Source organism: Halichoeres trimaculatus, unplaced genomic scaffold (assembly GCF_033239565.1).
Source record: "Halichoeres trimaculatus isolate MK-OKI-2021-1 unplaced genomic scaffold, fHalTri1.1 fHalTri1_scaffold_22, whole genome shotgun sequence".
NCBI classification, from domain to species: Eukaryota; Metazoa; Chordata; class Actinopteri; order Labriformes; family Labridae; genus Halichoeres; species Halichoeres trimaculatus.
The window spans coordinates 13,529,090-13,545,175 of NW_027437200.1; the positions used below are offsets into that span (position 1 = coordinate 13,529,090).

Sequence of the window (16,086 nt, forward strand, 5' to 3'; positions counted from 1 at the left end):
ATCTATCTATCTATCTATCTATCTATCTATCTATCTATCTATCTATCTATCTATCTATCTATCTATCTATCTATCTATCTATCTTGATAGCTATGAGCAAGTGAGAGGAGTACATGTAGAGAAGAGAAACCGAAACTTAAGTATGAGTCTCATCACCCAAGTATTGATCAATACTGACCCCAACGTTGGCATAAATCTGTCACTATTTCATTTTAGATTGATAACAATCATAACAATATATACTTACCTATTTTTATGAATGGATCGAAGAGCCGCACATCCAAAGGCAAAGAGCCACATGCGGCTCTCCAGCCACAGGTTGGCCACCCCTGTATTACAGTTTTTCTCAGTTGCTTGGGTTCATTTCTTAGTTCAGAATTGGAATTCTCAAAACTACTTGTTCAATCTTCACATCATTGTGTCACTTGTGTACATCAGAAAAGCAGTTTCTCATTTCTTTGAACAAGTTGCAGATGATTTGGGCCATCCATGCAAATGATGATGTACAATTCTCTGCTGTTTCCTACATTATTAATTGCTTTTTCATGTTGATCAAAATGGATTATCATGGGTCTCTGTTGAATAGTCTCACCCCCACCACATTAAGTCATGAGTTCATCATAAAAGTCTTTACATGCAAAAAGGTAGAACAAGTTGTCATAACATGTGACAGATCTTTTCACACAATTCCATCAGACTTTTTTTCCCTAAATCTGTCGGGATTGGTAAACTGCTCCCTAGTCAATCTTGACTTTCTGTAACAAATTGAAATGTGTGAAGCATCAGATCAACCGATGATCAACCAGTTTTCTGCAATAGCTCAAAGGTTCATCTCATGAACCATCAACAACTGTGTCCTCAATCATTCAGACTTTTTGTGGACAGGGAAGATCTTTGTAGTGATTTGGATGCGAATTTGTGGCCCAACATACAGGGACAAAAGGAGGTGAAGGAAGACTGCACTGCACTGTAATTGTAAAATATGTCACTTTTAATTTGCAACTGTCATCAAAACTTAAGCCATGGTTTACATCAGAATGTCCTTCCAGAGTTTATACTGACAACATGACTCAGCAATTTGACTGCCCTATCCATGCACACTGACACAAGGACTCGTCATTTAGAGGCACCGACACATTCATTGACACAGGATTTAACTTTTGAAGGATAAACTAAGGATTTTGAGAAGGACTGGCTTCTGCAGGTAATCCATGGTGCTTTTGCTTTTTGCACAAACTGTTCTGAGAAATGAACTTACGGTTTTGCAAATGGCAAGGATGATTCAAGAAATGTACCAAAGCAACTGAGAAAAACTGTAATACTCCCTTCAGATTAAGTTTGGTTAGGGACTGCTTTTGACACACAACCTGTCTGCAACCTGAGTATGATATCCTTTTGATTCAGTATAATTCTGTCAAATCTCATGACCACTGGGAAAGTTGCCTGGTTATACTTTTACTTTAAATCTAAACGGTACATTAAATCAGAGGGCGATTTAAGCATATACTGAAAACTTATTTAAAGTACTGTTAATGCCACAAAAAAGACTGTGATTACATTAATATGTCTAATTTGCAATTTAGTGGTTTAATGTGATACTATTTGTCATTCTTCAAATTGCCCCCTATTGCTACTATTGTTGCTCTTTTAAAGCCGGATGATTGATTGATTGATTGATAGATAGATAGATAGATGGATAGATGGATAGATGGATAGATAGATAGATAGATAGATAGATAGATAGATAGATAGATAGATAGATAGATAGATAGATAGATGGATAGATAGATAGATAGATAGATAGATAGATAGATAGATAGATAGATAGATAGATAGATAGATAGATAGATAGATAGATAGATAGATAGATAGATAGATAGATAGATAGGAGCTTTAAAGTGAATAAAACAGTTGTCTTTTATAGTTTGAATCCAGCAGAAACTTTTATTTTACCTTTTCACAAAATGTGTTTCCAATGACAAGTGTTATATTTAATATTCAAGATTAAAATGTGAAAACTGTTGCAGTTATACCTGGTCTCCTCCATATTTAACAAATTTCTGTGGGATTTCAATTTAGGAGCTTCTGGAAGCAAAATATGAGAGTTGAATTTGGTTTCAAACTTTAACCACTTAAATGACACAGACACAAAGCCACAGCTGTAGAAACATCAATCTGCCAAAAGATAGATGTTCTCGATATGTCACAGACTTGGCACATATGTACACTCAGTGCAGCATGTGTGAATGTAAAACGTGATCTTCCTGTGCTTGTATAGCCTTACTGCATGCTCACTAACTAAATTATGCAAATGATCAAGGGTAAGCTCCTCCTCTCCAAGTCTGAGGATTCTTTTTTCTAAACAAAGATGATAAATCATATGACTGATTAGATAATCTCTACCATCTGAAAGTGATTTCATAATTATGTCCTTTCAAAGCAAGCTTTAATTTTGAAGGTCAAGCAGCAATTTTCAGAGATACTCAGTAATGGTGTCCCACTGATCATCCCAGTCAGAGACACAGCACTGCTCCACCAGCTCCACTTTCTCATTAACAGCACATTAATAAAAGGCATATTTCACTCAGGCAGAGATGCATTGCTCGGCCATCTTGGATGTGACAAATTATAATAAGACTTTTGAATTATGTAGCGAGCAGTTACGCCTTGATTGGTGGCAGCCTCGCTGATTCCCCCCGGGCATGAAAGAGTGATCTTCAAGTAATTGCCAAGGTTCTTAGCAGAGCCATCTGTCAGAAAGTTCATCCGAGGTTGGCTGCAGGGCGGGAACGAGGAGCTGAGGATGTTTGGGGTGCGTGGGAAAAACTCATCAAGGCAAATCAACTGATTGGATCTTTGCGCAGAGATCAGAGGGACACCTTGGGCAGAAATCAATTATAAATTAAGATAAAATAACTTGAACTGCTCAGGTCTTTTATTCCTCCCAATGAGGAGTCCTTTAAAGAGCTTTGAGTGAGATTCTCCCATCTCTGATTTACTTTTTCGTCAATCTAAACCCTCATATTAACCATCTGTTTTGATTGTTGGCTAACATCTCATGTACTTTGCTACAGTGGGCCCGTTGCATATGAGAAATCTGATCTGAAAAAGCTTGAAAATAGATTGATGGTTTGACTGTCTTTGACTTCCAAGAGAGTTTCTAAAAAAAATTACTTGTCCACAAGAAAATGCTTGACTAAGAAGACGTTAAAAACCAAATATTAATTACTTAATTTATTTATTTATTTAGTTCTTTTGTGGCATTTGGCATCTTATTAGCATACTACTAATCCTGATTTGGTAATCCTCAAAAATCTGTGTTTAAAGTTGATCTAGTCCAGTTTTCTTAAGAAAGAAAGCATCTTCCAAATCTGAATTTTCCTTTCCAGATTGAGCCTTGTGCAGCAAATCTTAGTACAAATCCTAACCAGGAGGCCCTGGGATGACTCAAACCAGACAAGTGATGAGATGATGAGGTGTTTACATTTTCCTTTCTGCCTGTAGCGCCGGAAGCAAGCATCTGCCTCTGTTGTGGGAAACATGCCACAGGAATGAAGATTGATACTTCTTAGTGAGTGAAGCCATCTGACTGTGCTGATTATAATTAGGTGGCCCTGGCCGTCCGGGAAACCAGATTTTTTTTTCTCATACTTGCAGCGTGCTAATCACCTAAAAACCTCCCAGGCCTGACATACAGATGAAAACATTAATTAGGTTTGTCGTGATGGTCGTCACTGTCACGCAGCTGTCTGCAGCGATAATTGGGGGGAATCTGTGTGGTTTGGGAAGTTTATGTGGACTGTATTTAAATGCTTGCAAATGAGGCAAAGTGGTGTTAGTATGCAAGCTGAGTTTGAGCTAAGGTCATGGCTTTTGCAAATGTTTGCATTCAAGCAGTCTGACATTCAGTACCCACGGTTACATCACACCCTGCAACTTTCTGCAAGAGAAAAACACATAATTAGTTTTCCTGGAACTAGACTTCAAATTACAAGAAAATCCACAAACTTTTTTTTAAGTTTCTTCACCGAAATATTTGGTGGTGACTCAGCCCATCATTGTTTCTTTCTGTTAAATTGCATAACACAGCAATCAGCTACAATCTCTGCCTCCTAATTGGCTTTTCTCCCTGTTCTGTTTGATCACAAAACTTCAGCCCCAACCTGCAGAGGTTCCCATACACTTCTCATATTATGCTAATGTTTCAGCAGTGTGTTTAAGTGAATCGAAGAGATGGAATTCTAATATCAGCACAGTCCCCTCATTAAACACGGCATGGAGACCTTGTGCACACCAAAATATATCATGATTAGACTTTGGGCAGCATCTGAAGAGAGGACAGAAATAGATGCTCATTGATCTCAAGGGTGGAGGCAGTATGAGGAGAGGAGGAATGTGCCTCTGGTTTGATATCATTAGATCAGAATCTCATTTAAATGAGTGTGTATCGAAATAGCTTTCCAATGAGACCTCTCGAGTGAGAGTTCTTCCTTTTGTATCCAGACAACTTGGACTTTAATTACACATTAGAGTATTATATCATCGAGAGCTTGATCAAATCTAATCAAACGTTGATGTTTTTTCTTCTTCTAAATATCATAAAAGTAGGTCCAGTCACTCTTTAATGCTGTTTCCCATCCTGACACACACTGCCATATAATGATGACATCAAGCCATCTGCACAGCTCCCATCCCCATGTGTTGGTGGACCTGTACTCTCATTAATGCCCTCACACTGCCATCCATCTACCTGTGCCAGTGTGTCTGTGCACAGTTTGGCTTCATCTTGCTGTCCAGGTGCGCTGTTATTTATAGCCAGCTCAAAAACAGTATCTGTCATTGTTCACATTGACAGCTGCAGACAGTTCTGCTCTCTCTCTCATTCTTACACATACGTATGTTGGACATTGTTCTGTCGATACTCTCTGGGGTTAGGAATAAGACTGCAGAAACATGTGGAGGTTTTCAAATGAACAACAGTGAAAAGACTGCACAAAAATGCCTTGTACATCACAGTGAACAATTAACTAGCCACAAACACGCTGTAGCAACAGAAATATTGAAGAGTTCTGTTTTATTCTGGCTTCACCTCTTAATACCCATCCACATATGTGGACATTGCATTTCTGCATCTCAGATCCATAATACTTAATTGTTTAAATTAGGGACACTGCAAACATCATCTTTTAGTGAAATCACCACATTATACCCCAAAACAAAACAACGTACCTAAGTACAACTAATAGAGAACTCCTAACACCAATAATCAAACCCTCTGTACAAAGACCAGTTTAAGTTATTATACTTATTAGGTCTTACTTACCCCAAATAGCAAGGTGAATTAAAAATCCCACACCAGACAAAAGCTCGGGTCTGAAGAGGTTAAAGACTTAATTCAGAGATAGTATATGAAAGACTAACTATCTTGCCTATGAAATGTATGTAATGCTCCACTTAGCCATTTAGCGTATCTTGTGTACTTCTGGAAATAGAAGGCTACAGCTAGCTAGCTCCAAGAGGCTAAAATCAAGGCCATAATATTGAGCAGGCTTGAGCAAATGTCACATTTAAAAAAAAGAAATTATTTACAGTCCGGCACAGAATGGTATGTTGTCCCAATCAGTTTAGCTGACTGAAAAGGAAAGGTTACAGCAATCCATTGGAAGCGTGCTCATGATCCCATGGAGCTGATTACGATCTGTTCTCAGTGCTCATGTAACACTGTTTTGGTGTTAAGTAAGCTTTCTAAAGAGAAACAGGCCTGCGGTGGTGACCATTTTCAGATTTTATCACATTTTTCTTTCAATAGAATTAACTACACACAACAAGCAATGGATCAAAACCAACAGATGAAATTCCCTGTAAAAGAAAACCTTACCGCTGCAGGAACAAAGGATTGTCTGAGACATGACCAGTCACTAACAGAGTATCTGAGACTATTGAAAACATAATGCCTAAACTGCAAGAGCTCCAATTTCTGAATTGCATTGGTCTTATTTCAAGTCAAGAACATCTCATTAGACTTAAATCAACATGAAGGTGACAGGTCAAGATTCACATCCAACTTGAAGGTATAACAAGCAAAATATAAGGTCTTAGAGTAATAAAATCTCATAAAGCCAGAAAAATATACTCAGGTGTCGAATACAGTGGTGGTACAATGTGTTTTTTCATGCATGTTTTACTCTGACATCTGTCTTGATGTATCACTCAGAGGTAATTATAGCTCCTTGTTCTCCTGTTCCTGTCAATTCTGCACTTGAACGTACATTACCTATCTGGAACATGGAAGCACTGGATGTGACTGTCTTTGTATCAGCTGTGTGATTTATGCATATTCCAGAAATAAACGTCTAAAAATAGCCGATTCGTAATAGCAAAGTTCAAAGTAGCTTCTAACACTCATCAGAACCGTTTAAGGGAGAAGCTACTGTTTGTGGGAAGTGTCACTATATTCCGAATATACCAGTGGAGAAAAAGCTCTCCCTCCTTCAAGATGATATGTCTCAAACTGTCTTCTATGTATAACTGATCTGATGGTGGGTTTTACAGTAAGACAGAAAACTTTATCTGATGTGGTCTTCTTCTGAGACGGTTGAATAATCCTTTTTAAACTCTTCTCCTTCACTGCTATGAAACAGATGTTGTTAAAAATGTTCTAATTTTCCAAACAGCTGACAGTTGTCTAAGCTTGCTAAGCCAAAATCTGATTTACTCTGGGTTTATCTTTTCATTGTGGGCTTTATTGTTATCTGTATTGGGATTGTGCCATTGTGATGAAACAGTATTTGTGGAAAACCTCCGCTTGACTTCTTCCGTCCATAAGCCGGCGTATTGTTTATACTGCAGTTTGTTTGTGTGCAAGATAGAAAAAAAGAGAAAGGAAGACATCGTGCTGTGTGTATTTGTCTGCAGACCCTCATTTTAACAGGCAGCATCCCAGAGAGTTTTGACTTGCTGCAGACTTATGTAACTGTCTAAACTGTTTGTGCTGAGTTGGGAAAGCAGAGTTTTATGATAAAATTGCTGTTAAAAACCCCTTAGCCACACTTTGGGAACTACTATTTAAAAGTTAATCAAGCCTCCGGCATGCCAAACAAACCAGACTGTAAAAGAGACACCATAAATTCAGTTAATGCCAGTAGATTACATCTGATGTATGTGCAGATCTGAGGCACTAAAAATCACTTATGGACTGAGATTTGACCATCTGATAGGACATGGCAAGAATTATGTGCACACCAGGACATTATGGTCTTGGTGAGTAATGCCTCCAGGGATTTATACGTATGACGCTACCAGATAAACTGTTGGGGATCAGGCTGGGCTCTTGTGTGCAGTAAAGCCTCCAAGTAAACAGAAATGTGTTGGATGAAGATGTTGTTCCATTGAAGAAAGCTAAGTTCTTCTATCCAAAACCACAAAAAAAATCTGTAGTTACCAAAAAATGTGCATGAGTGGCGCCTGATGTAGAAGAAGGTAGTCTTGAAGCTAATACTGCTAAGTTGGAAGCAGGAAACACTGTTTGCTTCAAAGGCCAAGTTCCCAAGATGCTCACATGTTGCTTTAATGTTGGCAAAAAGTTTATTTTGTTAACATCTCATTGAAACCCACTGTACTTTTGTAGCCATCATGTGAAATATTTATGGGTGATATATTTATGGGTTTAGGTGAGGTGGATGGGGAACTGTTATTACTGTAGGCACTTTATAAGTCTCAAGATACATATGCCGGCGTCATTTCTTTTATTTCTCTGATTTTTCAGATGTTTTCTTAAGCATCTACGAAATGTGTGTGGCGTATACTGTCGGCCAAGAAAAATGAAAAAAGAAAAAAAATAGAAAAAAAGAGCAAGAGAAAGTTAAGTTTTTTTTGTACTAATACACACTTAAACACTATTCATTGATCCACCATGAATTCCCAAATGTATATCCAATATTCAATGTGATATTCTCAGGTCTTATTTTCCTTTGCGTTGGTCATGAACAGGGCTTGACATTAACCTATTTTGCTCACCAGCCACTGTGGCTAGTGGTATCCCTGAGTTACTAGCCACTCAGTATTTTCACTGGCCACAATATGTCGTTGGATAATTATGTTCAATAGGATTAAAGCCGATGATAACATGCTAATATTTACTTAAAAAGATTTACAACCTCTTTAAATATAAATGACCCCTATGCACACTCAAAACAAGATTACATCAATGTTAAAATCCACAGGTCCTTAATCAGGTATTCAGCTCTGATAAAGTTGTGTGTAACATTGTGCTCCTTTCATATGAAAATATGCAGTCTATTAAGACATAGTAATTAAAATAGTAGTTTGTTATTGCTTGTAATAAAATGGTAAAGGGGATTAATTGAACTGTTAAACTCAGCAAGAGGCACTGTCTGCTTAAATATTCATTAACGATTGTAATCAGAAAATCATTTCTTTTTTCATGAGAATGACAATGAAAAAGAGGTAAGTTAAATTTCCTCAGAGCTTTCATCATCAAAGTCATATTTTTGCTTGTCACTCTGCTCCATGTTTGAGATAAAATTCAACCTGCCAAAGTGGCCAGTGGGAGTGGCGGTGTTACCAGCCACTGCCGGAATCCACCCGTATTTGGCCGGTTGGCCGGTGTTAATGTCAAGCCCTGGTCATGAAAGAAAAAAAGGATCTTGATTCTCATCATGTCAGTACATGGAGAAATTGTCACACTTTGATTTTTGAAAACGTTTTTTTTTTTTTTAACCTTCAAATACACATAATTTAGTTTTCATACCTCCTCCTTTAGCCATGGTAAACAATAATATACATACATATATTTTTTTTATTTCAGTATTACCGACACAACACAATCACCACCGCTATCAATGCGAGCATGCGCAGCCCCTCCGGGAGCCGCGTGAACTATCAGCGTTCTGGCGCGCGCTCCCCTCCCCTTTCTCAGACCGAAACTTGGAAGTAGAGTGAGCAGCAACTAGTACCAGACGTTTACAACTCAGCGCTGAAAAGCACCTGCAGTGGGAACAAAGCTCCTTCGTCGGGAAGAAAAGTCCACACTTCGAGGGAAACTATGGACACAAAGAGGGTGGAGACCATTTCTGCTCGAGTGGATGCTGCTGTTTCATCACCAGGTAGGACAGTGATTTGGTTGTTTTGGCGCGTGCACTGGTTGTTTGATGAATTAGTATTTGTGTCGGTGCACGGAGAAAAACGTGAAGCAGAACTCCTTGGGAAAATGTCACGATTTAATTTTGCCTCTTTTATGGGCTGAAACATACCAGTTTAACTTTTTAACGGTTTGTTAGACTCATATTTGTTCGAAAAAACGACATTTTTCATACGTATTAAGCAAGCCACATTTGGTTAGCAACTTAATTTTTAAAGCTAACATTTAGGCTAATCGAAGTTGTTGACGGTTATATGATTCTCACTCATTTACCGTCCGAATATAATAACCACTGAAGATATTTAACTAATAAAAGGACAGAACGTTGAAAAGCAGAAGTTATAATTATCTCAAAGGAGTTCAGCTTAAGTGTTTCTCATGCCAAAACTTGGCTTGCATGCTTTTTAAATTGTGCATTTCTTTTGCTTGACTAGAGGAAACAGTCGAGTCGTGTCCTGTTGTGACTTTTGCCTTCGCTTGAAAGTAAACTATTATTTTTTGCTTCTCATTTTGGTGAGACTACCAGAAATTTGACCTAGCCGTTTTTTGTAGCCTTAACTGTACACTAAACTGTTCAATCCTACTGTGGCAACTGACTGATTACACGAAGAAACAGCATAATGGATTCAATTGCACAAATCCTGCCATGGTTCCCTGCTTCCTCAGTACTTGGCCTGCATCCAGAACCTCTCAGTTATAGTCCATAGGTTTCCCCTCTGGCTCTTCACTGCCTCTGTAAGAGCCAGAAGAGCTGTTAAGTACCTATCATTGCTGGTTCAGGTTAATGTTTGTTTGCACACCTAATAGACTTCTAATGACTTCTGGTAAGAACATGAGTCATAGCTTAACGGTTTAAACAGATTTGAGCTGTCGAGGGGTAAATTCACGAAGCTTGTTAAAGCAGATCTTTTATTCTATCTGTCCTGTGTTGTGTACAACCACTAAAATAACCACTTCAAGTTGGATCAGTGCATGCCAGTTTATGAGGATATGCAAAAAGCTGAATAATTTAGATCTTGGATACTGGCACAGAGAGTATGTTCAGTTTTGACCAGATTAAGTCATCACTTCTGCTGCAGACATCTGTTCCAGTGTCTGTTATCTTTATTTCTCAGTTAAAGGATTCTGCAGAGTGGTTTAGAATTTTTATTGCTGTCCTCGGCCTGCTAACTTGAATTTGCGTTTATTTTGAAAGGTTTTGTGTTGAACTTATTTGCCTGGAGCTTTCAGTGTCTTCGAGTCTTGTAACTGGCCCAGCCAACCGTGGTCCATGAAGGATCATCAGTTTCTCGATAGGATTATGTTCTTCAAGTTTTTCCTCTCTGCCTCTTCATCCTTTGTCTTTCTTCACTTCCTAAAGCCTTCATCACTCTTTCCCAGTGGATGACCACATCATTCCAGCTCCCTGGGGGAATCTTTAAATGTAACAATCGCCCTCAGAAAATGCTACAGCCACCCAGCCATGAGTTGATCCTCCCAGGAGCTGCTTCCTCGGTGCGGTGATTCTTTGCATCAGTGCCTCGGAGCTCTCTCAGATCACCATTGTAACTTCTGTCAGTGCCTGCCGAAGGCTCCCCCTAGACATTTCTCTCCTTTAGTGCCGTCTCTGAGTTTCAGACATGTGATGTTTGAAATGCAGGCAGCCTGTAAAGTCCACTGTCCCGAATTAGCTGCTTTTCAGCACCATGGCTAGCTCCTCCATGCAACTAACAGTTGAAGAACAAATAGTGTACATTGTGGGTTCTCTGTGATGAATGTCTTGTTTTTCTTTGTGTCAATATGAATTATTATTTATAATAATTATACCTCATATGGTTCTGCTGCAGTGCTGAATCACACCAAGTAATAAAACAAAGAGTGAAAATGTTACCATGAGGCATTTCCCAGCCGCTTGAATCAATGCTTCATTTACGTTGATTTGCATGTAATCGATCAGGCTTGTGTTCGGCTCGCTACAAGCACAATATTTACAACTAACCTAGAGAAACAATCAAGTATGTGCCATAACATTATATCATGCCACGTCCCTCTCATTAGCTCAGGACCAAAACAATTCTGACAAGATATGGACTCCGTTAGACCCTCTAAAAGTTAGCTGTGTTATCAGGCTCCAAGGGAGCAGCAGATTCTTAAGTCCTGGTGAGGTGGGTTGGTGAAGTTGTGAGATGGCAGGGTGTCTGCGGGGTCTTAAAAAGTATTAAAAGTTGATAAATCAGTTGTGGGAAAATTAAGGTCCTTAAAAAGTATGAAAAAAGTCTTAATTGTAATGTTATGAGGTATTAAATTTTATTGGTATTCAAGCTTTGTCTCCAAATGTATCCATGATTATTTATTTTCCTGCTTGCGACTTTCACAAACTAACAGTTTCATATATCCGCCACAGAAATAGTCCATCTGTTTCGAAAATGTTTTCAGGGTCTGAACCTTCAAAATTAACCACGCCTGGTGATTGGACGATCATTCTGCTCGTCACACTCATCACAGACCACCGTAAGGATCTAGAAAAAGCTTTAGCATCTCAAAATATTTCACTTTAGATCATAAGAGTTTCTCAAGCCTCCTGAGAAAATTTCTCGGACTTTTGATGACCTGGGATTTTGGATTCTTACGATTTAGAGAAGGCTTCCCCTGATCTAAGTTGTTTTGGAACAAATTTTCTTTGTTAAATCACCTTTTTACTGGATACAACGCAATGAGATAAGGTATTGATCAATACAGTTATGTAGCGCTGTTGTTTGAGACGTGACAACAAGCAAAGTTGTAATTTTGTGAGGCATGGGCTATATGTAGCGCTATAGCAGCCCAATATATCCATAGGCTAATGTGACAACAAACTCAGTTTGTACGGTAGTTCAGTAGCCATCCGTATGTATTTTATGCAGGTTGGCCTTAAATAACTGTTACTTGTTGTAGTAATGGGAATGTCAATTAACCTGCCTTTGGTTTCATTTATACTTTCAAGTTTTATTCCATCTCAGTTTACCTCATTCATGTTAAATTGCAAACTACAACTGTCAAAGATTGGTTGCTAACAACAGCTTAAAGTCGCGATAAGGTCATAAGACTTTTTGAAAGGTTTTTAAAAAGTCTTTAAAAGGTATTGAATTTAACTTCAGGATTTCAGCATATACCCTGGATGGGCTCTTCATGGATCAGACTTTGTTGTCCAGCACATCTCATAAGACATATGGAGAATCTGGAGACCCAGATTGTTTCATTGTTCCTCTAGACCGCCCTCTTCCATTGCTCTGTGGTCCATTTATGACTCTCACGTGTTCTCTGTGGGTGTTTCCAGCGGTGGAAAGGGGTCAGATTAGGGGTGGGTGATATATGTCGCGTCCGATATCATCCAAAATGTTGCTTTAACGATTTACAATTTTACATTGTCAAGTATTACTGACCTCATTCGCTGAATGCTTGCCTCAGAAGCCAATCAGTGGACAGGGTTCTGTTACATGACTCAGTGGAAACCCCTACACAGTGGTAGGGGAAACACTATCATTGTTAAGTTGCCATAGAATATTGTCGGGCAATGTTTTAGAGATGTATGAAGCACTTTAAAAATAAACAGGAACTGTTGTTCTGAAATGCCTATCTATAGTTGTCTTCCTGGTTGGCAAGTAGTTTACAGTATTTTTTTGTTCAATATCATCAGAGTATCTTTATCCGAAAATTTGAAAAAAAAATTGAGATGTATTTATTTGCCCTTATTGCCCACCCCTAGGTCAGATAGGTTACCACAGAAAGATGGGACCAGAATGTGGCTTTAAATAACTTTCAGGACATATTAGCTGTCTGTAAAACCATGTATTTGTTTAGCATAGGAAAAGAATTGAGCCCTGCAGCTGTTCATTTTGATTTTTTTTTTGTGCTGCCGAGCACTGACCACATGTGGTTTATTTGTTTCCCCAGCATCTGTCAGCCACGGGTTCAGAGATCACAGTGAGGCAGAGGTATCGAGAGGAGAAACTGCTCCAAATCTGTCAGACAGCGAAACAGGGTGTATGAGCTTTTCAGAGCACTGGATGACTGATCGAAAAAGTCTTTTGTAGCTGCAAAAAGACGTCCTGTTTCAACTGTTATTAGGATAGAGGGCAGTGTTCCTGATGATTCAAAGGAAGAAGAACAGACTAATTAAACCACTTGAAGGGATTTTCAGTGACAGCTTTGTGAAAGACCACTTTTAAAGGGTCGGGGTTTTAATTCTGAGAACTGCAGAATAATTGTTTAACTTTGTTTGTGGATGAACAGAAAAGTCTTTGTCTTTTCCTCCCCCTCTATAAATAGAAGAATTAGTGAGACTCTGACAGTCAGACATGGCACTTCAAATAGTCTTGATGGTGAACTTTTCAGCTCCATTATCAGACCCACTGAGATGTCCGCGGAACATTAGTTTCATATCCACCTGTGTCCTTCTACCTGTCCAGGAGAAGCCAAATTCAGGATTTTCTAACAAACTTGTCTCCTGGGTGTCCTCCAGCAGAGTTTGTTTTCCTTGGATCAGCCTTTGTTTCCTGCTTCTCAGAGACTGGGTGGGGAGCATCTGCCTGCATGGACCATCTGCCTTGGGACTGTGGCCAGAGAAGAATGAGGGAAGGAGAAATGAAGGCAAAGAGAAATAGGATAAGGTGAAGATGACAGTGACAGAGATGATGAAGAGGTGGAGTAGGACAGTGAGTGAGGTGACTCAAAGAGGGACTTGTGGAAAGAGGGTCAAAGCCAAAAACTTTGTTTTGAGCTGGGGTGTGCGTCCCGTGTTTGATAAGTGAAAGCTAAAGGAAGTGGTCCATCTTTTATGTCGGTACATCCACTCGCAGGCTTGTTTATGCCGCAGATTCACTCCATTTGACTTCCTCGGATAGAGTGCCAAACAGCAGATGCCAACTGAGTGGCAACATTTGGCCTCAGCTTGTGAACGTGTCTTTCTTTGTTTGTGCCAAGGTCATAATGAGGATGAAGCACATTCACTGTAGGAGCCAAAGGAAAACAGAGAGAGGGGAAACTTTGATCATTTGATATAACTCACCTTGATTGGTAGAAATTGATAGATTTCTACAAATCATCTTTCTGGATGGTTCATTGGGTGAAACTCGGCCTGAACTTTCTCATATCTGTCAAATTGTGTCTGAGTTAGAGGATTTTATAAAGCGGGGCCGCAGTTCTTTTTCACTTTGTGCTAACTCTGCCTCATTAACTTGTCATTTGTCACTTTATGATCTTCATTTGGAGTTTTTGAGCAGGAGAGTCTCAGTGAATTATAAGTGTGGTGTGAAGGATTTGGCTCTTTATCCAAAGTCTCTTATTCTACATCAGCGTTTTCTACAGAATGACGGTGCACCTGTGGTGGTGATGCCAGATGAGCAAGGGCAGTATAGAGGTGGGGGCGGTCATCTATTTAAAGTAGAAATGCATTACTCTACACAAAGCTGGGTTGTATTTGTTTACCTGTTTGTTTTGTACTTCACTCTGCTCCTTATTTTAGTGTTAGTTTACAAACTCCTTGCATCTGCTCTCCTGGCCTTCCTGCAGTTATCTCCCCACACACCTGCACCTGTTCTCTTGTAGTACATCTGCATGCTGAGGAGCCTCGTTCATGACACAGCATATCGATAGGATCCGGTGCAGAACAGCACCTGCAGCAGCCAGCTGTACAGACGTATTACAATAATGATGAAGAAAAGATTTACCTTAACATGATATTTCCCACTTCAGTCAACTTGAGAAAAATAAACCACAAAGCTGCTCCCTCTGATTCCCATGTTAGACGACCTATTAGTAATACCCATTAATATTCTTAGATAGTGATAATGATTTCATTTAAAACTAGTCTGTTAAAATTAAAGCATTAATCAGATTAATCCCATCGTCGTGATTTGTCTGATTAAAAATTTTAACTCAATTAACTCATCTACTGTGCAGAATGACTCAAAATCCCTGAATTATGTCTCTGGCAACACATTTTGTGCGGTTTGTCCTAGTAAATTTGAGTCCAAAATGTATATATTTATGTTTATATAATAATAGTTGAACAACTATTATTGTAGTATAATTCACACTCTGCTGGAAAGAGTTTTCTTTTTCGGGGCTTCAGGAAGTCTACTTTGGACAAATTGACACAAATGCCACAAATTGCAACAAACTCAAGACCTGTTAATATTGTCGAAGGCGCAGGTTTCACAAAGGTTTTGCAAGATGCATTGTTCAATCAAGAAACATAATGTTTTTTTATTCACATGAACTGTTAAAGGTGTTTAACACATTATGTGCAAAACTATTTCCCCCATTCTTGAGTCTGCTCCTTAAAAATAAAACGTGATTAATATCCACAGCAACCCTGTGAGCAATCTGATTTAATATTTGAATTGTTTGACAGCACTTCTCAAAACAAAACTGGCAAATATATTGATGCTGTCTTCAATTCACCTCTGTGGCCTGCCTAGGCATCATCTTTGCAGTTCACTCATGTAAAAGGCACGCACAGCACAGTGAGGCCAGTATCAAGGCAGTTACGATGGCATCTGGCTTTTTGTTCCTCCCGCGTTGTAACTTTATTTAAAGTCAGAAAGAGCCGAGCTGAGTGAGTGTCCTGGTTTAGGTCCTGAGTTGCAATGCTTTGCCTCATTCACTGTTTGGATCTAAGTTTTGATCTTCTGTCACAGTTTGACCACCTGAATGGGTACTGACTCCTAGGATCAACATTTGTTACTTAAAACTGTCCACCAGTTGAACAGACAGACCCTTGATTTTCAATGATCTCTGAAAAGAAAAGGAGAAATAAGTATGAAGGAAGTATTTTGACAACACATCTATCACTTCATACGTCTGTATATCTATCCCTATTTAAATAGGTTTTATAATGAGCTGTACGATATTTTTGTGTTGGTCGTATCAACAAATTTTAATTTGTCTTTTTTACCCATTTTCCA

At 38.9% G+C, this 16,086-nt stretch overlaps 1 protein-coding gene across 3 annotated transcripts in view; it reads left to right on the forward strand.

Moving 5' to 3' along the window:
- The first annotated feature begins 8,926 nt into the window (after positions 1-8,926).
- The window catches only part of kcnip4a (potassium voltage-gated channel interacting protein 4a), a 189,717-nt gene continuing 182,557 nt past the window's right edge, over positions 8,927-16,086 (forward strand). The window contains exon 1 of one of the 3 annotated variants that reach the window (XM_074661801.1): positions 8,927-9,125. In XM_074661801.1, coding sequence (XP_074517902.1) covers positions 9,065-9,125 — 61 coding nt within the window. In that variant the 5' untranslated portion in view covers positions 8,927-9,064. The remainder of the gene's footprint in view (positions 9,126-16,086) is intronic. The other 2 variants (XM_074661806.1, XM_074661803.1) reach the window with 2 other exon arrangements.